This window comes from Saccostrea echinata, unplaced genomic scaffold (genome assembly GCF_033153115.1).
Source record: "Saccostrea echinata isolate AGI-Se365-2 ecotype Australia unplaced genomic scaffold, CSIRO_AGI_Sech_v1 ptg000006l, whole genome shotgun sequence".
Taxonomy (NCBI): Eukaryota; Metazoa; Mollusca; class Bivalvia; order Ostreida; family Ostreidae; genus Saccostrea; species Saccostrea echinata.
Window position 1 is genome coordinate 15,258,784 of NW_026889755.1, and position 26,895 is coordinate 15,285,678.

General features: G+C 33.2%; 2 protein-coding genes across 2 annotated transcripts; one reads left to right on the forward strand and one right to left on the reverse strand.

Annotated features, from left to right (window-relative positions):
- Window positions 1–53: 53 nt before the first annotated feature.
- Window positions 54–16,023, reverse strand: LOC133180272 (helicase POLQ-like). The gene is made up of 19 exons (XM_061314815.1): window positions 15,697–16,023; window positions 13,607–13,938; window positions 12,370–13,192; window positions 11,861–12,039; window positions 11,402–11,599; window positions 10,868–10,943; window positions 10,366–10,463; window positions 10,124–10,228; window positions 9,153–9,307; window positions 8,645–8,884; window positions 8,261–8,402; window positions 7,148–7,252; window positions 6,547–6,772; window positions 4,504–4,661; window positions 3,480–3,578; window positions 3,007–3,180; window positions 2,242–2,355; window positions 667–801; window positions 54–250 (listed from the first exon to the last, which is right to left on the reverse strand). The coding sequence occupies exons 2-19, from the start codon at window positions 13,880–13,882 to the stop codon at window positions 89–91; spliced, it is 3,465 nt and encodes a 1,154-aa protein (XP_061170799.1). The 5' UTR covers window positions 13,883–13,938; window positions 15,697–16,023; the 3' UTR covers window positions 54–88.
- LOC133180433 (uncharacterized) lies at window positions 14,755–26,557 on the forward strand. The gene is made up of 4 exons (XM_061314961.1): window positions 14,755–14,872; window positions 24,359–24,558; window positions 25,863–25,976; window positions 26,178–26,557. The coding sequence occupies exons 1-4, from the start codon at window positions 14,755–14,757 to the stop codon at window positions 26,526–26,528; spliced, it is 783 nt and encodes a 260-aa protein (XP_061170945.1). The 3' UTR covers window positions 26,529–26,557.
- The last annotated feature ends 338 nt before the right edge of the window (window positions 26,558–26,895 follow it).

A 26,895-nucleotide genomic window follows, 5' to 3' on the forward strand; every position in this document is an offset into this window, starting at 1 on the left:
ATCATTTGGAAGGTACACAAGGTTTTTTTTTTTTTTTTTTAAATATCTAAATCACTTTTTTCAACTTGAAAAAGATTTTAATTTTTTATTATGAGGTAGAGGACTGTATGTCAATACTAGAAAACAAGTCCATATCATCCCAGGGAGAGGCTATAACCTGTGAACTCTGTACGGTTGATTGGTCAACCGGAACAGTCACCAGTTCCTCCACTTCCTGTAGCAAGGCCTCAGCTTTCTCATTCAGCAAAACCTAGAAAATGTAAACATGTGTTGTTTAATTAATAGTAACTGAATACATTTTTTTAAATTAATAATTTTAATTTCTATTAACTTTTATTCAAAACAAAAGAAAGCATATAAAATCTCTATCAACAAAGGTAGCCTAAAAAATACATCATTATTCACTCATTGAGGATGCATGTACATAAAAAATGACACATTTTCTTTGTAAATACAGAGAAGCCATAAAAATAAGCTTAGATGTAAAAATGTATTATGCATCCCTTTAAGACAAAATGTCTACAGCGAATTATTCAGCTGGGTGTCATGCATGTTGAAATACATATATTACAAAAACTTATCTTGTATAGAAATCAAATACTGAGAAAAAGACACTACAGCTCTATCTTTATGAGTTGTACAATTTTGCCACAAAAAAATTCCTACTTTTGCTGAAGCGACGATCTGTTTGGCCACTTTACGAGGGATCTGCTGTATGGATTTGACAAGGACCTCTGGATCAGCGGCTGCCACTAACGCAACAGACTGGAATCCGGCATTGTATAACTGCTTAGCTCGACCCTGTAGAATGTGAAAGACACTTTGTAAAGAATATCTTATTTTAAAATTCTTTCAATCATAAAATTAAAATAGTTTAAGCAACTAGTTCAAGGACATAAAGTAAAATCATGTAATGCGATTCATTATTTAGATCTATCATACACTGACAGAAACTTTATAGTTTTATTTTACACCTGCAGTTTGTACAATGTTATGCCAGTCACTTTACAATTTATCCTTCCAGATGTTGATATATTTCTGTTTAAAAAAAATTGTTTCCAAAATGAGGCTCTAGCCTAGTCCCCAAGTCCATGTTTTGAACAATCCTGAATCTTCATAACCTAATAATTAACTTACTGTGACCCTCCACTCATAAAAAATGATTTATAAATGTATTCCTATGTAAAACTTTGACCCCTTAATCCCTGCACAAAGGATTTGTGTGTCAATATGACTGATTCTGCCACTTCTGTTCTTGAGAAGGTTTTTCCTACATGTACATGTATCCCCACATAAAATTTTGATCCCATATTGTGGCCCCAACCTAACCCCACAGGCCATGATTTGAAAAGAAATGAATTTAAACTATGTTGAAATTTTTGTATGGGAAGATTTTTAAAAAGATTTTCCCTATATAACTTGTATTATAGTACTATATAAAACACTGACCCTCTTGCTACCAACCCTGGTGGGGGTTCAGGAATTTAACAAATCTGTAACTACACTATACTATATAAGGAAACTTGCATATCAATATGACTAACTGTACTTCAGCTGTTCCTGAGAAGAAGATTTATAAAGATCTTCCTAATATATTAGGAGGTTCAAGGACCATAATTTGAGGAAACTTCAAATTACAATTATCAAAGAACACTCATTAAGGAAGCCTTTACAAAAGTTTTGTCTTTTCTGGCACACTGGTTCAAGATTTTAAAATGACCAAACTCTATTTTCCTTCATTTTCTCCCCTTGAAAAATGGAGTGGTTCATCAAACATATTTGAATCTGCATCAATCAAAATGCTTAGTGGTTATGGAGAAGAAGTCGAAATGTGAAAGTTTACAGATGACACATGACAGACAGATGGACACTTAACACTTATTGATCAAAAAGTTGGCTTGAGCCTTTGGTTCAAATGAGTTCAAAGTTGTCAAATTAATTATGTTCCGATGGGAGCCCTGTATTATATTATTCCAAAGAAACATGAAGTCTAACATTTGAGCTTTATATAAAGAAAATTTGTGATGATTAATGAAAATAAAGTAAAACTTGTCTAATCCAGACACCACTGGTTCCATAGAAATTGGCTGCATTAGATAACATTCCTGATTAGACAACATTTTTTATCAATGGATTTTACTGAAAAGGACTTTCAGTAAACATTGTCTACATCACAATAGGCAAGATTTCAGAATACACAACATCCAGATTAAACAAGTTTTACTGTACATAATTATGTACCAGTTTGACGCCAGGTATTTCCATGAGCGGCAGGAGTTCTGCAGATACACAATAAGCCAGGCGCTTGACAAATGTTCCTAGTAGTTCTTGATAGGCCCAGAATTCCTCTAACTCCTGCAATGATTAGAGACAATTTGTCAAATACAAGTACTAAAACAGCAGTATGTACTAAATGTACACTTCATAATGTTCATATACACACATATAATAAGGTTTACCAACTTTTATTTTGAGTACCAAAAATATCCCAGTTTTGTGACCTTTACCCAGTTGCAGAAATTAGTAGTCACAGATGGATTTCAAACTGAAGAATCTTGAATAAACGTTGTTGTAACAAAAGTTGGTTTACAGTATATGTAGTTGATGTATCATTATGTACATGCATAAATACACCACATGAATTGCAAAAATATGTGTGGTTGCCCCATTTCTTCAAGTTTTACATGGCCAACCAGACCCCAGTGTCCATATTTTGAAAAAAACAAAACTTAAATAATCTTCACCACATAAGGATACTTTCACACAATTACTATGCAGATGGGTCTTCAGAAGAAAAAGTAAAATAAAATTATTCAAGGCTGGGCTCTTTTACGTTTGGTTGAAATTGGCCAAGTGGAGAGGCAGTTAAAAATGACAGAGGTTCCCAGACAGATGACATGCAGGATCCAATCAATAACAAACTATGATAACGTAGAACATGCTCACCTGAAGTTTCAGATCAAGGGAGCTAAAATATTGATTATGATATAGAATGTGGTAATATACCTGACAGAAGTGATAAACACATGTCGCAAAACTAGCTGCTCCAGAAAGGAGGTTCTGGACAAAGCCCCGAGGATATTCAAATTTTTCGGCGACTTCCCACAATGACTTTTGCTTCCAGAGATCGTACAACATCAGGGTCAGGTAGAAGCGCTTGACAACAAACTCGTCAACAGCCTTCAAAATAAACAATCAGGTTGTTCAATACAAATTAAAAATAAACTTCTCATCTGTCTTAAAAATGAAAAAAAAAACAACAAACTAATCTTTACAAAAATTTAAAAGATGCCAGGCACAAAATATCATATGTTCATGTACATGTAGTGTACACATGTCTATCTTTTCAGAAACAAATTTAATATACCCAGTGACATGAAAAGGAACAATGAGCTGCCAAAGTTTTAGGTGATTATTGTACATTTACTTGTAGATTTGAGATTGGAGTTATGAATTTCACACACAGAAGCTGTATATACCTGTCTTGTGTATTGGCCCGAGGCTTTCTTTGCTACATAAGATTCGGGTACACCTATCAACTCAGCCACCTTCAGCTCCACAGGAGTCAACATACTTATCTACAAAATAATACAAATATGTGATACACTGACATCTTCAATGTGACAATTAAATACCACTCCTTTTAGATTCAGCTTCAGAAATGAAGGAGTCTCTCTTGCTAAACAATGTTTATACTATATATACATAAAAGAAACTCACAATTTTATATAAAAAAATAACTTTGTTTCGTTAAGCATCTTCTTGTCTAAAAAAAACCTAATAAATCTTCCTGAAGCAAACATGAGTTAGAATTCAATCAATTCATTCGGTTTTATATGCAGAGTACATTAAATATGTCAGAACTCTTGTTGAAAATACTGCATCACTTGTGTAAACTTGAGCAACACTCCCACTTAAACTTATTCACCAAGTTCAAATGATTTTAAATGACCTGCTGTGTTTGCAATGAAGGATATGTGTGTTTCTCATGAGTTCCTTTGATTGACTTGATTCAAAGAAAAGGAAAGAGAAACAAGGTCTATCTATGGTGTACTTAAACAGAAAAGACACACTGTAGTCTAGTCTGCTCTGATGACACCAACTTTGTACTTTAGTGATGACCTATACATACAATCATGTAGAAATACATTATTTAATCTACTTTGAAGATACCAACACTGTTCTCAGTTTAGCAATGACCTGTACTTGGAATGCTTAGGAGACTTAAGAAGAGGTTCCAACTCATTCTTTTCAACAAGAAACTTTTTGGGACACATTAACATGGGAGTGCTTGTCCATACTTCCACAAAATAAAAGGGAGGAAGCAACTTTTTCACTTAAAATTTTCATACTAAATTAACAGCAACAGAATATTTTGGGTAAACTACATGCCTGCAAGAAATCTAATTTTACTCACTGCTTGTTCAAAGGAATACCACCCTTAAGAAAAAATTCTGTTTACTTTAAATTCTGATTATGAATTTTTTCTTTATATATATATACCTGTTTGAAATAAGTCATCCATGGTGGTTGAACTTCCTTGACAAGGTCATATGGGGTCACAAGGAACAATAAATGTAGATAGCTAGCAAGAACCAGAGATTCTTCTGCCTTCTTCAAGTCTTTATACAACTGAGCAGAAAAGTCCAGATCAACTGATCCTGTAAAAACAGAAAGTCCAGATCAACATGTTCTATTAATACAGTAAAGTCCAGATCTAAAGATCCTGTAAATACTAAAAAGTCCAGATCAAAAGTTCCTGTAAATACTAAAAAGTCCAGATCTTAAGATCCTGTAAATACTAAAAAGTCCAGATCTAAAGATCCTGTAAACACAGAAAAGTCCAGATCTACAGATCTTGTCAATAAAGAATAGTCCAGATCTACAATCCTGTAAAACAGAAAAGTTTGCATCTAATGATCCTATAAATACAGGTAAGCCTGCAGCTAAAGATCTTGTAAATATAGATACATGTAGGTTTACATCTACAGATCCCATATACATGTATTCAGAAAAGTCTATATCTTCAGATCCTGTTTATACAGGAAAATTAACTTTTGATATACATGTATCAGATTAAAATGTTTGAGGAAATTTATGTCAGATCTAGGTGTTCCATCTTAAATGAAAGAAAAAGTGAGCAAGCTCACATACCCCACACTCCCCTAAAACTCGTAATGAATGGCACAGTGCATTTTAAATACACAGTATAATTCAAAAAGGGGCATTACTTGCAAAAAATCATCACATCAAAACTTCTTGCATGGACATTCAAATCTTTGTATGTTACAAATTTAATTGAGCTGAAGTTTCTATTTAAATAATGGAATCAAAATTTCTTGGAAATATACACATCTATACATTATGTCTGAAGTTTCAGGAAATTCAGTGCAGGAGTTATGCTGACAATCTGTTATTTAAATTCCTCAGTGATTTCGATTTGTTAATGAGTGTAAGTCCATGTCCAACATATGACATTTTACACATTTAAATAATTGATGGAAACAAAATTATGATGTAGTCATATGAATTTGTTTATATACTGTACTTATGAAAATATCTAAGGCAAAGTACCAATTTGAGGGGGGGGGGGGGGGGGGGGGGAGGAGAACTATCCAAGATTTTGTGTGTGAGTGTGTGTGTTAAATCATTAATATTTTGATCTCAAATTCAATAGGGGTCTTTTAAGGTCATAAAATTTTTCACATAAAATTTCATTACAAAAGCTGATTCCAGTGGATTTCCTTATTACCTAGCTGGAAAGTTACTTCAATAATAGATAAAACTCTTAAGGCAAAAATTACGGAATCAGAATTTCCTGGTAATATGCACATCTACACACTGTGTACTAAATATCTGCGAAGTTTAACAAAATTCTGTGCAGCGGTTTAAGAGGAGTTGCACTGACAAACTGTTCTTCTCTATATTCAAGATATGGCCAAAAATCTAATTTGAAAAGTGCCGAAATTCCCAGAAAAATAATGGAATTCGAATTTCCTGGTAATATACACATCTACACATTGTGTGCTAAATAACTGCAAAGTTTTATGAAATTCTGTGCAGCGGTTTAAGAGGAGTTGCACTGACAAACTGTTCATCTCTATATTCAAGATATGGCCAAAAATCTAATTTGAAAAGTGCCGAAATTCCCAGAAAAATAATGGAATTCGAATTTCCTGGTAATATGCACATCTACACATTGTGTGCTAAATAACTGCAAAGTTTTATGAAATTCTGTGCAGCGGTTTAAGAGGAGTTGCACTGACAAACTGTTCATCTCTATATTCACGATATGGCCAAAAATCTAAGTTGAAAAGTGCCGAAATTCCCAGAAAAAATAAAGGAATCGGAATTTCCTGGTAATATGCACATCTACACATTGTGTGCTAAATATCTGCAAAGTTTGATGAAATTCTGTGCAGCAGTTTATGAGGAGTTGCGCTGACAAAAAAAACAGGACTGACGGACTGACTGACTGACACACTGACTGACGGACGAGTCAAAAACATTACACCTCACACAACTTGTTGCGTGGGGTATAAATACCTTTGAATGTGGCTCGTCCCAGAGGTGTAACTTCCAGTGTGTGGGGGAGTGGGGAGTTTTCTTTATCTTGTGATAGCATCCTTATCTGTCTCACTAATCCCATGTCAATCAAGTGCTGAAGAGCATCTTTTGTCGTGGCAACAATGTCACATGACAACTGAGAAGCCTGGATGGATAGTAATGTGCGAGTCATCATTTCAAAAACTTCCTCTGTTGTCTTGGTGACCTGAAAAATGAAGAAGATTTCTGTGTTCAAGGTCTGGATGAAAAACTATCAATTACTGAACTCACTCGAAAACATATTGTTGATTTATTATATCATGAATATTTTTGTTTATTTACATTTATAATACACGTGAACTTATCTTCAAGATCCATATCTTGAATACCATGGATATGTGAAAGTGAGTTGAAAGTTCCAACATTTTTTTTTTAAATTTATTTTAACCTCTGTATTTCAAAACCTTTACTACATATCTCAAGTTTTTTACTTCCTACTCATACATGTAGGTCAACTAAGAGAAACATAAAATTTGTATCAGACCTTAACTATATGACATTTTTCTGAAATTATTTTGATAAGACAGTTCCCTCAGACTACCTGTAGACCTATGGTGGACAGGATAAGAGATCTGATTCCTTTTCCATCCTCATAATTGAGACTGCTGTAACAGTTCTCCAGGGGACCACTAATTATCTCCCACACCTGAAAAAGAGGATTTCAGTACAAAAAATATGTGACCAGATGTATATGAACTAGTAGCTGTATTTTATACTCTAAACCAACTTTTATTCATAAGCGAGAATTATTGGCAAGTTTTGCACTGAAGTATGAAGATAATGAACAGTAATCAAGCTCAAAAGTTCATTGAAAAAATACAAATTGTGAGCAGAGCAAACATGGACCTCAAAAACTATCAGAAGTGGGATCAGGTGCCATGGAGGAGTAAGCATCCCCTGTCGACCGGTCACACTCTCGTGCTCCTTGTAATGATTGGGTAAACCGAAATTCAGTGTGATGATAATAAATTGGATATGTTTCGCTGTATAATTTTTATCTCATGCCAAAAGAGATGTCATTCAGTCCTTGGGACTGACAATAAAGAATGCTCTCCCCTGTTATATATAGAGATGATTACTTACACCTGTCCTTGGGACTGACAATAAAGAATGCTCTCCCCTGTTATATATAGAGATGATTACTTACACCTGTCCTTGGGACTGATAATAAGAATGCTCTCCCCTGTTATATATAGAGATGATTACCTTACACCTGTCCTTGGGACTGACAATAAGAATGCTCTCCCCTGTTATATATAGAGATGATTACCTTACACCTGTCTTTGAGACTGACAATAAGAATGCTCTCCCCTGTTATATATAGAGATGATTACCTTACACCTGTCCTTGGGACTGACAATAAGAATACTCTCCCCTGTTATATATAGAGATGATTACCTTACACCTGTCCTTGGGACTGACAATAAGAATACTCTCCCCTGTTATATATAGAGATGATTACCTTACACCTGTCTTTGAGACTGACAATAAGAATGCTCTACCCTGTTATAAATAGAGATGATTACCTTACACCTGTCCTTGGGACTGACAATAAAAATGCTCTCCCCTGTTATAAATAGAGATGATTACCTTACACCTGTCCTTGGGACTGACAACAAGAATGCTCTCCCCTGTTTTATATAGTGATGATTACCTTACACCTGTCTTTAGGACTGACAATAAGAATGCTCTCCCCTGTTGTGTCTTTGCCTGCCCTTCCTGCTCGTCCAATCATCTGTTTATACTGACTCCTGTTGAGGAACTGTGTACCAATGTATGGATTGCGCAATATCACTCTGAAAAGTTCAATTTACATATACCTACATAGAGAAACGGTTTTCAACATAAATCAATAAAAAATCAGTTCACATAAATCAAATAAAAAATCAGTTCACATAAATCAAATAAAAAAATCAGTTCAGACTGGTGTTCGAAATCTGTACTTAGTGCAAATTATGACCTTAGGACAAACTAGACTGGTATAGAGATCTTTTTTGTTGGTAGTCTGGTATAATGACTTTCGGGTTATTATACTGACCTTTTTGCAGGAAGATTGACACCAGCAGCTAGTGTAGAGGTACAAGCCAGGAGACACAGTACACCATCAGAGTATGCCTCCTCCAGTAGATGGCGCTCATCTGTTGTCAGACCACTATGGTGGTATGCTATACCAAAATGTATGGTATGCTGAAGCACAGGACACATTCTCTGTTCCCCATCTTTGTACAGTTCCTTCAACAAATCTTTTCTTTCTTGTCTTTTCACTTGACTTAGTTCTCTTTGTTGAATAAAAAAAATTATAAATTCATTTTCTAGGGAGACAAGTTTCAATTTGTTGATTTGAATAAAGCCATAATGGCAATAAGAAAGTTCAACAAATTCAAGAAATATAATTAAAAATTTAACACGTTTCATTTTTGTATTTCACTTGTGTTTCATATCCCTTATTGCTTGCATTTTAAATTCCTACCACTTAGATTTCATATCTTTATTGATTACATTTCATATCCTTAACCCTTGTAATCACTTGTACTTCCTATCCTTACCTCTTGTATTTGGCCATTAATTTACTCAGCATCAGGGCAACATTTTCACAGTTTTTCTTGGTGGAGCAAAAGATGAGACAGGAGTGTTGTGGGACAACCTCTGTCACAAGACCTAGGAGGTGGTCCGGGTCCATTTTGTTCATCTCTGGACTGTACTGAAATCAAATTCCATCAGCTGTACATTTATCCACAACAGAAAGTTAAAATCAAAATCAAACAGATACATATGTAAATCATATACTGTAAAATCACTAATTTTTGTGGGTGGGTGGGTGTTGTGTGTGTGTGTGTGGGGGGGGGGGGGGGGGTTAATTTTTGGTGTTTTCAAAGTATGAGGAGACCCACAAATTCATGTCTACCATGAAATGTGAAATGTAGAATTTCAAACTAATCACTATTCACTTCTCTTACCACAAAATCAAATCCCCACAAATAGACTTGACTAACTTAGTGTAGTTTAATTGTGTTTTAATTTTTACTACTGTAGGTAAAAAGAAATTTTTTCCTCAAACCTTTAAAATTTGACCCCACGAAATTATGTCATTTTACAGTAATCTCCTCTGAGACAAATTTTCATAATGTAAGCACCTTTTTACTCTGCGCTTTTAGCAGTCTTACTTATAAAATCTCATCAACATGAAACAGAGAACTACATGTACATCAAGACCATAAACTGAGAAGAGAATTAACTCAAAATTTAGATTTTGAATATTTTGTCTTCTATTGAACAAACATATTTAAACACTCATAAGTTTGAATAATATTCAAATACAAATATATAATGCAAATTTCATTTCATTTTCAAAATAATGTATATAAATATTTCCAAGGTTATATTATCTTGCAATTTTGACTCAGTTCCAGGACTTGCGAATCATAGCAAAATTTCTCAGGGAATGATTTAAAAGTTTTTCTGAAGCTTAACAATCCTTGGTGTCTTAGTTATGCAGACCTCTTCTCTCGTGACTGACCTGGAAAGCTACGGTCCGTTGATGATGTAAACTTTCCTGCAGAGTTTGACCTTTCTGCACTTCAAAAATGCTGTCATCCAGTTTCACATGTTCAGTAAGCTTGACCTAAATAAGTAGATTATGATGTTTTGATAAAATTTAAGTCTTGTAATGTTGCTAATGAAAAAGCTAAATGAAAAATATAACCTGTGCCAAGAAAAATAATGCACTGATATTTCATAACATGCACAAGGATTCCTTACTGGACGGAAATCACTGGAGAAAATGTCAGCTTTAAGGAATGTCAGGAGATCGGTTATATTATTCAGGGTAGCACTCATTCCAATTATCTGTGTGGAAGCTGAAAGGGGGGAAAAAAACTCATATGACAACATGTCTGATTCACTTTATATTTTAAACAGTTAATTTCTTAAACTTACACTGATAATTTACATGTAATTAATTATTTTAAGTTTTAATAAGGCTACAGAATCCCCATTGATGATTATTTCCATGCAATTCACAACTCATCACTCAACACCCAAAAACCTTCTGATGTACTGGTAGCTGTTTTTCAATTATTTTTTAAATTTCTGATGAGTGCCAGAGGATCAACAACATCTCACTTTTGAAAGCTGATTTTCTTTGCATCTTAAGTTGGAATCATAATGATTCTTAACTTGGTTTGAAGTGAGGCTAAAAGGCAGGTGGCCGTGGGATGGTAGTATGGTGTGAGTAAAATCTGGAACTGGAAGAAGCACTTACCTTTGGCATAGATAATTTTCAGAAGAGTGGCTTCTAAACGGGATCCTCGACTTCTCCCCTCACCAATCATGTGAAGCTACAAAGAAAACTGGTCCCCCTGATGATAGGATTAAACCATGATGGACTTCCCACGCAGTTGAAAATGTTTCAAGATATGAACTTTAAACACTAAAATTTTGTCAGCACTAAGTAATTGGCTCTCCAATTATTGTATTCCTAGTACATCATGCCTCTCTGATTACAAAATAAATGTCAAATATATCTTTATCACCACCAGCAAATTGCCAAAAGGGCAAGACACTCCCTATTGTTAAATTATAAATTCAAATTTTCTTTATCACAGATTAAGTCTTGAATTTTTCCACAAAGAATACATGTACTCCAAACCAAAGATCTGTGATGAGAAATATTTGTGAGAAATATATGCGAGAAAAATATGGTTTGAGGCCAGTGGATATTTCTCACAAGTGAATAAAAGTTGTTTTACATCATCTCTAAAAGAGTTTGTTGAAAATAAGCCTGTGTGTCAATTACCTCATCCACTACTACCAAACCCAGGGAACCCAGTCTCCCCTGCTCTATCAAACTGTTCACTAGAGAGTGAGCTTTCTCTATGGTAGCTACATACAGGGACCTTTTTCTGTGTTTAATGGGAGGAAATTTGCCTTTACTGCCAGCATATTCTTCCACCAGGAAGTCTAACTCCACAGCTAATTGGGCCATTCCTTTGACCTGTGTAGGTAAATGTAAAACATTTATTTATCAGTGTTTATAATACATGATATAACATTCATTGAGCAGGGTTTATTTTAAGTTTTCATTCAAATCAGTGTTTAACTATTTCTTATATAAAAAAAATGTTTCACTGTTTACTTATCAAATCATCTCTTCAATGACCAGTACTGATCATTACATATTTCTTACTCCCTGAATCTATTTCAAAGAATTTCTATAAAATAAATATGGATACACTCAATACCAAATGTAAACAACCTTTTCCTGGACAATGGACACAAACGGAAGAATCATCATGGCGTCTTTCTTCCTACACAGCATTTCCTTCAGAATTAGGACCTCTGCCACCAGAGTCTTGCCTCCACTAGTAGGTAAAGAATAAACCAGATTACCTCCCCTTTGCAGTGTTGGAAGTCTCAGGCACTTGTCCTGCCACTCTGAAATACATGTACATATTATACAGTGCATATTACTGCCATTCTTTAATATCAGATACCACATACAGCATTATTTTTCTTGAAGTCCTGTTTTCTCTAATTTATGGTTACCGGTAAATAAAACTATGAAAATAAAACTACCAGTTTATTATTTTCAACATAGAAGAGAAAGAAAAAAAAATGAACTCAAGCAGGAGAAAAACAAGTCTGTGATATGCTTTTCATCGAAATCAAAGCTACAAATAGTATCAGTACTTTTATCTACCTAGTATGTATAATTTTTTGTTTTTTCAAAGAAAATGGACAGACTTTAGAAAGTCAAATAAGTACCATATAGTGAAGTTATTCCTCTCTGGGTCTGTAACAGCTGTTGGACTTTTGATGGCAAACCATAAAATGGACCAATGTCACTGGCAGATCCTTCTCCTTGTATAATGGCCACCTCCCTCTCTACCTCTTTTAATCGGCTCTGTCTTCCCTGCTCAACTGTCTGGGCAGGACTAACGGGGGATTTAGTCCCAACGTTCTGTAGTAATTTTCTTTTTAATCGATCCCTTAGTGATCCCACACTATTGACAGAATTAAAAACTTCTCCACTTTTGAACTGATCTGAAGATTTCTGTCCTATATACTTGACCTCTTTTTCAGTATTATCATTGCACACGGATATATGGGGTTTTGAATTTCTATCACAGACACTTTTTTGTATAGTACTCTGAGTTTTACCCTTTAAATCACAATCACCATTTTGTATACTGTTCCTGCAATTTTCATTGACAAAAACTTTTTTTTCATTAGGCCTACATTTAGGCGACAAAATCACGCAATCTCTTTTAACTTGTTCGTTCAAAACACTTTCATTTTTTGCTGGCTCTTCTGAAACAGTGTCTACAAAATCAATGGAGTTTTGACTCTCAATGGACTCCACATGGCTCAGAAAATCTTGGTCTTGAAAACTCTCTTCAAAGAAATCCTTCTCTGAGTTGTTATCCGAATTATCCTGTTCTGATGGTTTCCCTGGTGGTTTTTGTTCTCCATTTGTCAAAGGAAACTCCAGCCTACTGCTTTCTTTCCCCTTGTCTGCACTCAAATCTCTGACATCCACCGCAGTTTCTTTCAATTGTACATCCACTTCATGTTGAATCTTGTTCCCCTTGAAAAAAAAACAAACAAACAATCAGTACAATAACACCATAAAATATCACACAAGATTATTTATCATTGCTTCATTTTTGTGAGACAACAGAAGTTTCAGAACTGTATTGATGTGTTACACATAATTTTCATTTGTATCCTCCATAAGCGGTAATTAGAATTACTTGACCCATTGACCCATGGGCTTTATTTCTGTGAAAACACAATCTTGTGAAATTACCGGTATGTGTAGATTAATGTGATATAAATCTGATATACTTCACATTGATGGAAAATGACAATTTTGTATATATTTTACTGTAGTGGCACTAAAGGTAATTTTATTTCCTCTGTTGAAAATGTTGACCTGGTTACAACATCCAATAAAGTACACTAAACATACTATGATAACAAACATGTAAGTGTTGTAAACCTTTGAACTTTTGCCTGCACTGCAAAATGAACTTTCAAACCATCCCTGTTCTTGACCATGTTGACCACTAGTCACTGCAGCTGTTGCCATGGTTTTGATGATTACATCGTCCTTCAAAGATCTCTCTACCTCTTTATCAGATTGTCTAAAGTATTTCGATGTTTTCTTGACCTGATCTTCACTTACGTCATGGCTGGGACGTCGCTTTCTGGCACCTAGCAGTTTTCTTTGTGGCCCATTTTCTGTCTGTAGACTTGGCATTGCCAGGGCCATCATGGAGCGAAAAAAACTTTAATACCCACAGGTTTCAGTCAAACCCTAATGCACATGGTCTGGAATTAGAATTATTAGATGCAATTTAGTAAATAATTTATAAAACATTAAATCAATTATTCATGTTCATGAAGATTTTTTTTCTTAAAAAATATGAAGATATAGGTAACATTGTACAATCATTCCTTCCATGTTTAATTTACTCCTCTTTATACTGCATGGCAAGATTAAAGATGGTTTTTAATTTCTTGATATTTTTTTTCTCCAAATAAATTTAATCATCATATTTAAATATGTTCATGTCACACAATTTTCCTAGTGCATTTAATGTAAAATGGAATTGTGTCTGTTAAAATTATCCTTTCTAAGAAGTACATGTAGTTAAAATTTTTCATAGTTTTTCTCATCAGTTTGTGTTACTATATAATTTTGTATACCTTGGTTTTCTCATACTCAGAGGAGGATGACTCCTTATCAAAGTCAACTCAAACAATTTTTCTTATCAAATTTTAATTATATTTTCATTGCAAATGCATGATTCTTATCAATTCTTAAATTTGTTATATTTATTGGGTAGCACACAACAAAGCTGATGAGAGACTTTTTTCTGATGACTATTGTAGAGAAAGACTGAAAATGTCATCTCTCATTGCTCTTATCTGCTAAACACAGATAACAATAGGGTGTAGATTTTTAGTGTTATTAGCCACTTGGTGTATATATACATATTCTAAATGTGACCAGGTGCTGTCCTGCAAATAAATTCAACTCAAGTTGTCCCTAAGGTTTGAAATAGCAGGGGACACTAAACAAGTAGAAGGGAATCTGGAGTTCCTCTCCTAAAAGGGAATTGAGAGGGAATACTAGAATAACCAATGGATAATGTCATCATCGGTGGGGAAATTCCCCCGTCCCCAGGTCTTAGAGGGACAACCCTGCCACTGAGATCTCGAAGTAACTCACCAGTCATTATATTTACTGTGAATAGCACAAGTACTTGGGTCTTTGTTTATAAATATATAATTACATTTCCAATTATTTTCACTTAAGATACAAATTAGAATACAGTTTATTTTCTCATGAACTACCATGGATGAGAATGATTATCTTTTTGTTACGTCATAACACCGTACTTGATGTCAAAACTATAGTGCAAACTGTTTTGTTTTAAAAAAGGCAATGGAATGGCATAACTTGCGCCAACTTATCATATAAATAATGTTAATATGAGATATGAATTCAATTTTTGAAGATTCATGAGGTACATGAACTACAAGGCTTCACACCAGCATATTTATCATCATATCATGAAGCACTAAGGCGTTTCATGAAATATGCTGACGTGAAGCATTGTAGTTTCATGTCCTCATGAATTTTCAAAAATTAAATTCATTTCTTAAGCATATACTTATATGTAAAAAAGAGGAAAGGTATGCAGACTCTGTAAAGGCATCTGCTCCACTTACTTGTTTACACGGCTTGTTCTTTGAAAATAACGCTGCACCTACAGCATTCATGCACCTGTCGTCTTGGAATATTGATTACTTATCGTAATATAATATAATTTTGATTGTAACGTGTCATTTGATTGGATGAAAAATTTAGTTTATAGCGCATAACCTGTGTTGCCTATATCACAATGACTTACGTCAAAAACGTATCAATCTGCTTGACATTACATTTAAAATATGTACAATTTGAAAATATTTCTGAAGGAGAAATTGTCTTATTTTCTACAATGATGGAAAATTAAATTATAAGGAATTAATTTAATAGCTACTCAAGTTATACTGGTATATAACCTGGTACCCAAGTACCTGTGGTGACTGGTGAATGGATCATCGTGGTCTCACTTGCAATTTCCTGTGCGCGGTATATTTATGCTTCAAAGCATTTCTCTTATGCAAAGAAACACAATGATGAATTTCTCTTACAGAGAATACATGTAATCAGGTTCAGCGGTGTATGCATCCCTTTCCGTCTGCGAAAATTCGGACTAGATCGACGTAAACAAATGATACCGTTCTGTTTTCTTCTGTAGAAGTGTGTAGTATCATAATCGTCTTATCTTTTTCTGTAAATACACATGACTTTCTGTAAATGTCTGACACTTTGACAAGTTAGAGGTCTGGCTAACGCCAAAATTTATGCTAATGCTTTCACGATAATGACGATTTACTGTCTGTCTTGCTTCGAATCCTGCAGCACATATTCAACATCAATTATGATTGGATGAAAATTTACCGGATATCGAAATGTAATGGATAATTTCAAACTGTTGACGTTCAGAAATACGGCATATGTGGTGCCCCAAAAATTGAATATTAAAAATCAAGAAAATTTGTCCAATTAAAAAAATACAATAATATAATATTTTTTGTTATCACGAAGCCAAAAAAAACATGTATGTAATATATGTTTGTTTTTTTTAGATAGTACGCAAAATCTGGTACAAAGAGAAAGCGAAAATAGGTCTGCTATAATGTGTTTTCCGAAAAGACTATAGTTTTCTTGCATTACATGAAATATAATGGCCTCCTATTTTCCGAAAATTTTAAACTAAATAAAAAGGCTATATAGAATTAAATGTCTGTTGAACATAATTTGGACACAAAGCTTTACCTCTCAGACCCCCAGAACAACGAGTCAACATGAAATTTGGTATTTCACACGTAACATCCAGATAAAACTAAAAAAAAAATCATAAATTAAAATTAAACAAATCAAGGTCACGGAGGGCGTAGGAGAGCACCATTTAATTCAGGAGTGGTGATGGTGGCTGATTAATATAATATTAAAATCTCTCCTTGATAATGATGAAAATAAATAATCTGTGCTCCACTGGGAAGAGAAAAAATAATGGAACCTTGACTGGTTGTATCCTCCAACTCCAACCCACCCTCTATATCTAAAGAGAAAGATTTTGAGTTGCGCAGATTTTCTTTTTTTCACATTATTGTCAACCTTTTCTTAGCGGAGATAAACTTAAGATAAAGATGGATAAATTGATCTCCAATTTTCATAGAAATAAATAATTATTAATCTGTCCTTCACTGAGTCAGCATGAAAATTAATAATCTGACTCGAAAAAAAAAATAAAACACCAGCCCCTCCTCTCTCTCTTTCTCAGAATCAAATGGTCTTTATTATATGATAGGGTAGCTCTCCTTGAAAAATAATCGGAAAATTTTATTTCCCATAAATGAAGCCACAGTTTTGCAACTATAAAGATGGGGTGGGGCTATTCAAACCCCTTCGATCTTCTTTGGACTGCCCCTTCTCACATAGATACACCCATCGTTCACTTGTACCCATGCATTGTCTGGCTAATCAAAAAGCAATAAGACCATTGATTGAAAAGTCACCAAATTGGTCTCAAAGTGTTTTGAACTCTGAGTCGAGTGTTGGCCCGAATTGTTCATTATACAATTTCTAAACCAAGGCAGGGTATTGATAATTAAGTTGATGTTACAAGGGTATCAACAATCTCGGTTAAAGTCAACATTTGTGCAAATTCTACGGTCGTTACATTGACTTTAGGCCATTTTAATACATACTTAGGTGTTGTTTTTTTTTACCCAATCAAGACAAATGATCCATTGCGGGTGTTAGCGGTCAGTAGGGGATGCTTACTCCTCCATGGTACTTGATCCCACCTCTGATCTTTTCAGAGGCCTGTGTTAACAATGCTCTCATTTTGCATCGTTTATTTGGACTTTTGAGCATGATTAATGTTCGTTATATATATGTGTTTAAATTTTTGCGTACTGAAGCATTGAAAGTGTGAACGCATTTAAAATTAGTGTATTATATTTCAAATACAAATAAAGTTCTAAAAAATGATGCACTCAGATTGTACAAATTAAATGATGTATGTTACTTAGTTCAAATCATGAAGATTTGCCTTTCAGATTTTTTTTTCTTCCAAAAAATGGTGTACCAATATATTGGAAACGTTAAATTAAATTAGCTTTGCCTATAATGGATTACATTTCAAATACGTTCTGTTCGTTTCCACGAAAATTAACAGAATCATATCTAAAGTGTATACATAGCAGACAAGAATATGCTATTATAATATCTAGTCTAACTACACTGGAATAATTTACTAGCCAATATCAATATATTCTAGGGACTAACACATAAATATTCGCATTATCATATTTTGTGTTTGAATGAAGAACCTTAGGGTGATATTTGCCAGATTGTAAGTTAAATGGTAAGTCATTATAAAATGTTCAATATCTATACTTTTCTGTGAGTGACAGTGACCACTTTTTTACATGTATATATACATGTGCATGTATATTTTTTTATACTCCTTTTTGCTAGAAAGCCAGTTCGTTTTATTTAGAAGATTACTCTGCCAATTAAGCCAGTATTGAAAATGAAAATAAAAATGCATTGGAAAAAGTCCATGGGTTAATTAAACGGTGAGGTAAAAAGTAGACATAATCGCGCTTTTCCTTTTTTCTTTCTTTCTTTCTACTCTTCTTCTTCTTTCAGTTCAATCAGAAACCAGATTCAATCATATACCAGAATATTGCACACCATTAAATTTCGATATTTTGTCAGTAGAAACCTCTATTTATCTATTCATCCAATCACGTCTCCTTATTTTTTCCGAAACGGAATCCAAGAAAAGCAATTATGTTACAAAAATAGAAAAGTGATGTCATGCGAAATAAATACGCGGGCAATACCATTTAATTAGTTAAGCAACTTAATTTATACTCCCAAGTGCTTCCGCTCTTAAGTTGACCAGTTACCACTTTTCATTACAAGAAAACACTGGGAAATTGTCAGGTATATAAAAAATAATTATAATGTGCATTATTAAGTTATTAATTACCCTAAGATCAGCTCCTCTCATTATAGCCCCGAAACCAGCGTTTTTGATGAGTAAATCCAGCAAAGTTGAAAAAAAGAGTGACTCTTATATTCCCCGAAAGACAGACGAAGGGCCTGATTGACCATGAAATTCGGACAAAGTACCTGCCATTAAAAGACATAAAATGATACAAGGGTGGATCCAAGAATTTTCGGGGGGGGGGGGGGGTCCAAAACCACTTGGAAAAAAATTGACTCAAGACATTTTTCTGACCATCCAACAAAAGGGGGAGGAATGATTAAAAAAAATCGTATGGGAATGAAGAGATACCCGACTCTCAACAATTATTATTAAAAAAAAATAATTAAAAACTATCTAGTAAAAAAAACAAAAAAACAACAACAACAACAAAAAAAAAAAAAAAAAAAAAAAACTATCTCTTGGGGTGGAGGGATGCATCTTTCTTGGTCACATATAAATAAATGACTCTTCTCAACAATTTATGGGGGTCCGTTGGGGGAGGGGGGTAATTGTATGGTTATTTTTCTTTATAAATTGGATAACTCTGAAAATCCCTTGAGGGTAGGAACCCTCTCCCTCGGTGGATACGCTTCTGAAGAAATACAATATATATCTTAATAATTATATAGTATATGGTATCTTATAGAAAAAATAATAAATAAAACTAAAAATGTAAATAGAAATTAATTAATAACAATGCATTGAGATTTCAATCATTACAGTCTAAAGCATAGCATCATGATGCAATTTACAAAGTGTTGATGCTTTTTTCATCTAGCTTTAGAGACCGTTTTTAAAGATCATTTTTGAGATACTAAATAGATAAGAGCTATAGGGAAAAAGCTATATCCTTTTCATAATTTGCAAGATTTATAAAAGAATGAAACTTCCAAAGATTTTGTTTATATTTATTGGATTTTTGTCAATATATGATTTAATATTTACCATCCAGTGTGTTAACCCGCAGCAAATAACTAAAACAAAAGCCCCCCCCCTTTTTCAAACCTCCAAAAAGAACAAAACAAAACAAACACACGTATATTAAAAAAAAAAAACAATAATAACATTTTTATTTTTTGGCACTCAGAATATACATGTATACAGTATGATTTTTCAGTTTGTTTGTTAATTTGCTAATTGTTTTGCTAATTTTACACTGTTTAATTTAATTAGAAGTATAAGACTTTTTCTTTTATTTCAAGATCATGATCCCTGGATACCTGTTATTAAGAATATGCTTATAAAATAAGTTCAGGTTCAGGCACGTACCGTGGTTGTATCGGGGGGGGGGGGGTTCCTCCAGACTACTAGTAACTTTTTACTGTTAATTTAGTATGAAAAAGTTCAATGAAAGCCACCCCCTTTCCCCACTACCACCATTATTTTTTGTTAATTGCCATTGAGTCAAATGCTTCAATGTTAATTCAAAATTGTAATAGTCGAAAAACCTGCAACCTGCAAACCCAACCCCACCCACGAAGTAGGATTTTCGAGTTTAGAACCCCCTTTTTGTTTTTGCTCTTCAAAATTTTTTCAGGTACATGAAAGTTAATTATCATTTATTCCCCCCCCCCCCCTTTCTCAAAAACGATGCTACGTACGCGTCTTAAGTTTGAGACGTTTAATTTCTTTTTCACGAGGTCTGTTAATCTGAAGATTTTAAAATATTTCGACGGATATGAAACAAGTTTTAAAAAACTGAGGCAATACAGATGAACTTCAAGATAGGATTAACCCTTGACAGGGGAAAACAAATGAATAGGAACTTAATTTATTCTGCAATAACATAAATTACTGACGAAATCACCTTTGTGCAATAAAATAAATAAATAAATAAATAAAAAGTCTTGATTTAAAGGCTTTAAAAAGTCACAATTTTGCAAGGAGAATCAAAAACAATTTTTGTTTTTTATTTATCTGGGGGGTGTCTTCAATGTCAAACTCTGCAGCAGAATCATAGAGATCTTGAAAAAGGTTCCATTTAACCCTTCACCTTCGCTCCGACCTCAGGGAAAACACCGCCTACACAAACTCGATACCCGAGTCCACGCGTCGGAATAACCTGGAAGTGAGTCATGCTAAAATATGTTTAAATGACCCATATGTACATACCCGAATGGCTTGAATTTTTGGAGCTGAACCTTTGACCTGAATACAGTCCGTTTTCTGAAAATATAGTCAGTTTTACAAAAGTTTACAGCAGAGTTTAAATCGAAAGTAGGATTCTGTGCCTCAGGAAAAAGGACGAGATACTTCCGATAATCGTATCATCAACTAGTCTGGAACTAGCTATAGATGAAGTGGGTTGATATTTTTGGATCAAACTCTCCAAAAATGACATGATGCACACTACTGACCGCTGTTACAGCCAATCATTGCACGTATATTAAAACTTTTCTCTGCCTAATTTAACCGTAACATGGAATCGGTATAGACCCTGGATGTCATCGAAAAAAATGGAATTCATGCAACTCTTCACTTAATTGTTCTTTTTTCTCAGTTTTTCATATATCTATAGATCAATTATTATGTATTTGAACAGAATTGTTTTATTAATAGAGGGAGAGTATTAGAATAATAAGATGACATAGATATATAAATTCATGTAGGGAACAAAAAAGAAAGGAAAAGAAATATATGCATTCAAATATTCACAGAAATTCTTCTAGTGATTTTAACAATTAAAGAAACTTAATATCTACATGTATTCATCGTTAATTAATTGTAATTTACTAATGAAATTTAAATCCTCTGCGCCCTGGAATGCATGATTAATTGTACTCTCTCTCTCTCTCTCTTTGAGAGGGTTAGAGTTTATGTTTGCTCTGCTCCTATTTTGTATTGTTTAATGGACTTTTGAGCTTGAATACTGTTCGTTATCTCCATATATTTCATGCTTCCACGACATTTTCCATTGCTATGCTTTTGATTCATTCAAATTTTCTACCCATATTTATTGCTTAATTTTATATGAACTTGCAAGATAATATTTATCACATCTATTTTGGTCATTTCTCAGTACAAAAATTTGAAGATTTTTTTTTTATTTTTGAGGTTAGTAAATTTTGAGCACTAGTCCTATATAAGTCTGTTTTACATAGTCTGAGCAGTAGATCTGAACAGGTCACTAAAGTCAATTTACTTTTTAAAAAATCCTTCTTACTTATTTATTTACTTGTTTACATATTTATTTTATTGTTGTTGTTGTCCCTCATAACTAAACAATGTAAACTTTGAATGATATTCATAAAAAAGTATGGATTTACCATATTCGTAATTAGCATGATAACGTATTTACACACAGACACACTAGCACAGAGAGAGAGAGAAAGAGAGAGAGAGAGAGGATTATACAAATATAGTAACACGTTCAATGTACAAGTTGTCAACTTGAAACTGAATTGTTGGTAACAAAGATCATGCGTTATAAATAAACCAGATAACTATATAGTGTAAATTACATAAGTGTGCGCTATTAATAAATTCGCTATGTAGTCAATAGGCTATAGGGAATAGAAGTGTTATAAATCAGTATCGACCCCCCCCTTTTTTTTTAATCAATTCTTTCCAATTCATACGGCTAGTAATCTAGTTATATTAGAAACGATTATCTGGACAATAATTACTCCCATAGACCTAATGTTATTAAATTTTTGGAACTAATGTCAACCCAAAACGAAAAAATTCTAGAAAAAATGTATGCTTCTTGAATTATTATGGAAAATTCTGTTGTAGTATTGCATGTGTATCTCTGACTATTGTTTCTAATGTATACATGTATCAGTTGCTAATATTTTATCTCGATGCATAAATAAAGAAACAAAATCATTAATTCGCTATTTCGTTCTATTTCTTCTCTTTTTAATACAAATATAATTTCTGGATCTGCAGCCACTGTTGAAGTCTCTAAAGTCCGCGACAGCAGGCAGAAAATGTGCAAAGTTGGAATTCACTTTCTAGAATTTGAAATACTTATTAATAAAGAAAAAGGTGGTTATTTGGTCTAGAGGTCAAACCCTCGCTAAACACAGTTAGTAGATTCGTATTAGAATTTGAGGTGTTTGGTGATATACAGGCTTAAATTATTCAATAAAAGTTTATTTTGCGGCCGAATCAAGTTACACGGACACATGGGTACAGTTTTGTCAGTTCCGCTTGCAATGATTCTGATCATAATACTTATGTATAAATATATGTATTAGTATCTTTCATTTGCTTTCATTAAGTTCCAGTTGTTATGCTTTCACAGTATGCCTCAAGCACGATATTATGTGAAAAATAAAAAAAAAAAAAGAAAAAGAAAAAAAAAAAAGAAAAAGAAAAAGGGGGAGGGGGTGTTTAGCTTAATTACATGTAGCATTTTTTTTTTTTACTTTTAAACTCATCGAGTTTCACAGTCTTTGGAATAAAAAATGATAGTTATGTATATTCCATTTTTGCAAATTCTGCTGTTTTGCACGTCCGTTTTATCACAGAATAATTATATAATTAATTAAGTGCTCTATTTTCGTTTCACGTTTTGCACAGGTTTCAATATACAAACGGATATCCAAGTAGAAGAACACACGGAAGGGAACAACCATTTTATTATTATTATGAAGTTTAATAAGTTATAATTGATCATTGTAAGCTATTTTCATGTTTTTTTCATTGTTTACGTTTTCGATACTTTACGCTTGATCGATATATAAAAATAGACTCGGATTTTAGTTTGAACTATATTTAGATCTCTAAAATCCACACGACGTTCCTCATTGGTTTATCGGCTTCTGCAAAGAAAAACAGCTCCAAGATTCAAAACTTTAATGTTTTCCAGACTGTATCTGTATAAAAATTAACCAAAAAGTTAAAATGGAATCAAAGAAAGATGTGCGAATCCGAGAGAAACATTATGAAGCGAGGATTAATCGCTGTTATGATATTAATTTTACTTGGTGTGTTCTTAGGTATCTCACTAACCAATCTGAGCATAAAAAGTATGTAATGTTACATACATTTGCATGCAGACTCGACGTATCTACATTCTTTTTTCCTTTTCTTTCTTTCCTTTTTTTTTTTTAACAATTTTTGTTTTCATTCTTTTCTTCAATTTTTAGTATTATCTATTTACTTTAATTAATTTATTTGTTATTTATCTATTTATTTCATAATTTTATTTTTCTTTGGGATGGAGGTGGTGTGTTTCCGTTAATTGATTACGTTGCTTTATTTCATATCAGTTTAAATACTTGTCAAATATTGGTCTAATTTATTTTTATTCCATTTTTTTTTTTTTGAGCATTTATTCTTAGAATTTTAATTGTCTCCGTTTAATGGATAGTTACAATATTTCTTGATAATTGTGTAATGTTAATTAAATTAAATAAATTTCAAAGAAAATCAATCATTTACTTGTTAAAATATGAAACTTCCTATATGTATCAACCCCCCCCCCCCTTCCCCAAATCAATTAAACGAAAATTAAGACAGCTGTAAACACACAAAATAAATAAAATAAATAATAACATTTTAAGAAAGCATAAATATACCCATATCTTCCTTTCCAACAATAATAAATATAACATTAGTGTATTAAAAAATATTTTTACTGGGTTTTCATTAACGTGGTTCTCCTTTTGCTTTCACAGAAAACAAATCACAGATCGAAGCGGCACCGCTTGCTGGGGCAGAAAAACCCGCCAGATGGACAAATCCTTGTAATGCGACTAGAAAACTCAGTTCAACGGATTTAACGATTCCAGTGATTTCAGAATTTGAAAAAATTCAGAATATTAACGAAAAACTGATTGATCTACGGGATATATCAAAAGCCTTGCGGGATAGACTGGTAATTCTCTTCCAAACTCTTTTTAATATTTTTTATTTTTATTTATTTATTTTTGATATAATACGTAGATTTTAGAGTTAATTGTTCTTGATTTTTTTCTTCCCTTTTTCTGATTGAATGATATCAGATATTTTGAACTTTTTTTTTTATCCCGTCCTACACAAGGTTCTCGGAATTTCATATATATTAAATGCAAATATTTGTTTATTCCGACTCAAATGTCATTCAATACGGATACCTTGAGTTTACATTCATCCGCTGCACTCATTTTTCTTTAGCAAAGTATTGGTATTCTATTTTTTTCTATGTGTATAAAGAGTTTCATCGTATTAAAAAAAATAAATTATTCAAAATCTACCGAGGATAATATTTTATTCGTTTTATGGTTTTTCTCTCTTTTTCCCCCCGACACCCATTTTTCAATATTAATAATCTTAATGTTTTTCCTGCTTCGGTCGACAAAGACTTGTTGCTGAAAAAATTGTCTTATTTTTACGATAATCTTTACACCACGTAAAAAAAATCCTGCTTAGACGTGTTCATTTATAATTCATGATATCGATCAAATGCTTTCAGTTGGACAATTCAGAAAAATCAAAAAAAAAAAAAAAAAAAAAAAAAAAAAACACAAGATATGCATTGTGTATACAATGTACAGATTTCTTGCTTTTAAGGACAGATGATACAAACTTTTATCTAAAACTGATGTGCAAATAACGACTTTAGTCATGTTTATTTAAGTAAAATGAATAACTTCAACCGCATAGATTTTAATTTTTAAAGTTTCACAATAATGTAATTTTAGGTGACAAAAAATTGTATAGAACAATAAGGAGGGTTGCAGAAAGGTAGAATTTTGAACATCATGCACAGAAAGTTTACAGATTCTTAATATATTTTAAAAATTATTTGCATCATTTATAATCAAAATAGGTCAAAAAATATTTACCAATCCAGGCATCCATTTTTTTTTTTTGGTTTGTATCATCTTTCCTCAAGGTAGAATCGTGTTTGATTTGATTTTGGAAATAGTAATATCAATTTGTAGAAACACAAGCTTGATATTTTTAATAATGCGCTCTAGATTCTACCGACACAACTTAATCTTGAAATAATTCAAGGCCTGTAAATGATGCAATATAAAACAGGGTGCATGGACTCGCAAAATTATTACATTTGTTATTTTTCAAGTAACTGAATTGAACTGATCTTTATGTTAAAAATTCGGACATCGAAATGGTTTTGACTTTTGATGTCATTTATTTAATAAGAAGATCTTTTTTGACATTCCTTTTGTTTTCCAGGCAAAGGAGCGAATAAAGAATGAAGTACTTGTGCAAGCTCTCCAGTCTCAACATATAGACGGATTTCCCAACATAAATGTATCCCAACAGGATCTCGAAGAGTACACAAAAAATGTAATTATTCTCTAGTAAGCTATAATGAAAAGAAAACATTATATTATTATATTTTGAACGCAATTTTTGAAGAAAATGTAAGGAGTGCAAATTTTAGTTCTTGACCACATCACGTCGCAAAAATCTATCATAATTTGAAAATAAAAGTATTGCTTGTAATGCATGTTCATATTTCTGATTCGTTGGATTTATTTTCGACAGGTGACATTAGCCTATGTACGGAGCTATAGGGATTTATCAGTAGTTGCAATATTCATGGAGGCCAGCTTAGAAGACGAAGAAAAATATGAATATGGAAGTTGGTCCCCTGAATTCAAAAACAAAGAAGACAGTCTCTACAAACTACTCTGCGAAGTGCATAACGCTATCACTGACAATGGAGTCGCCGTTGAGTACCAGTCACGTGACATTATGCCATCGAGCATGCTCAGTGTATCTGATCGCTCTTTGAGACAGATGCGTGATTACGTCATCACCAGAGATTGTGCCACACTGTGCCAAAGTTTCTTGGACATGAACGAAGTGCTAGTAAAGTCCATGAACAGTTCCTAGTGCTAGTCATTCCGTGTTCAGATTTACAGAGGCAGCAATTTTATTATTTCGTTTCTGATCAAAAATTCTTTTCCAAAAAGTTTTTTCAGTTTCATACATGCACATTTTTTAAGTTTCTATTTTTCAATTGTCATTTAAGTACTTATTTTATTTTTCATTATTGTTGATGATTGTTTAGCAACAAATCTTGCCTCATTTCAGGGAGGACATGATTAATGTCTTTACAATTTTTACAGCTGTTTTGAGTATCATATCATCCATTCCATGATCTCGTTTTGCTTCAGTTTAATTCGTGCTCAATTTCTTGTGAAAATGAAAATCATTTATGTTCAATTATTTTTTTCACTGCCAGGCTTGGATAGTCCAA

Bases quoted from the DNA above. Each gene is read 5' to 3' on its own strand.
- LOC133180272 (XM_061314815.1), bottom strand. From the start codon at position 13,882: ATGATGGCCCTGGCAATGCCAAGTCTACAGACAGAAAATGGGCCACAA. The intron at 11,600-11,860 runs GTTGTTTACATT...TTACCTACACAG, and splicing joins TGTCCATTGTCCAGGAAAAG to GTCAAAGGAATGGCCCAATT. The intron at 6,773-7,147 runs GTAGTCTGAGGG...TTCATTTTTCAG, and splicing joins TGTCCACCATAGGTCTACAG to GTCACCAAGACAACAGAGGA.
- LOC133180433 (XM_061314961.1), top strand. From the start codon at position 14,755: ATGGATAATGTCATCATCGGTGGGGAAATTCCCCCGTCCCCAGGTCTT. The intron at 14,873-24,358 runs GTACTTGGGTCT...TTGCTTTCACAG, and splicing joins ATTTACTGTGAATAGCACAA to AAAACAAATCACAGATCGAA. The intron at 24,559-25,862 runs GTAATTCTCTTC...TTTGTTTTCCAG, and splicing joins AAGCCTTGCGGGATAGACTG to GCAAAGGAGCGAATAAAGAA.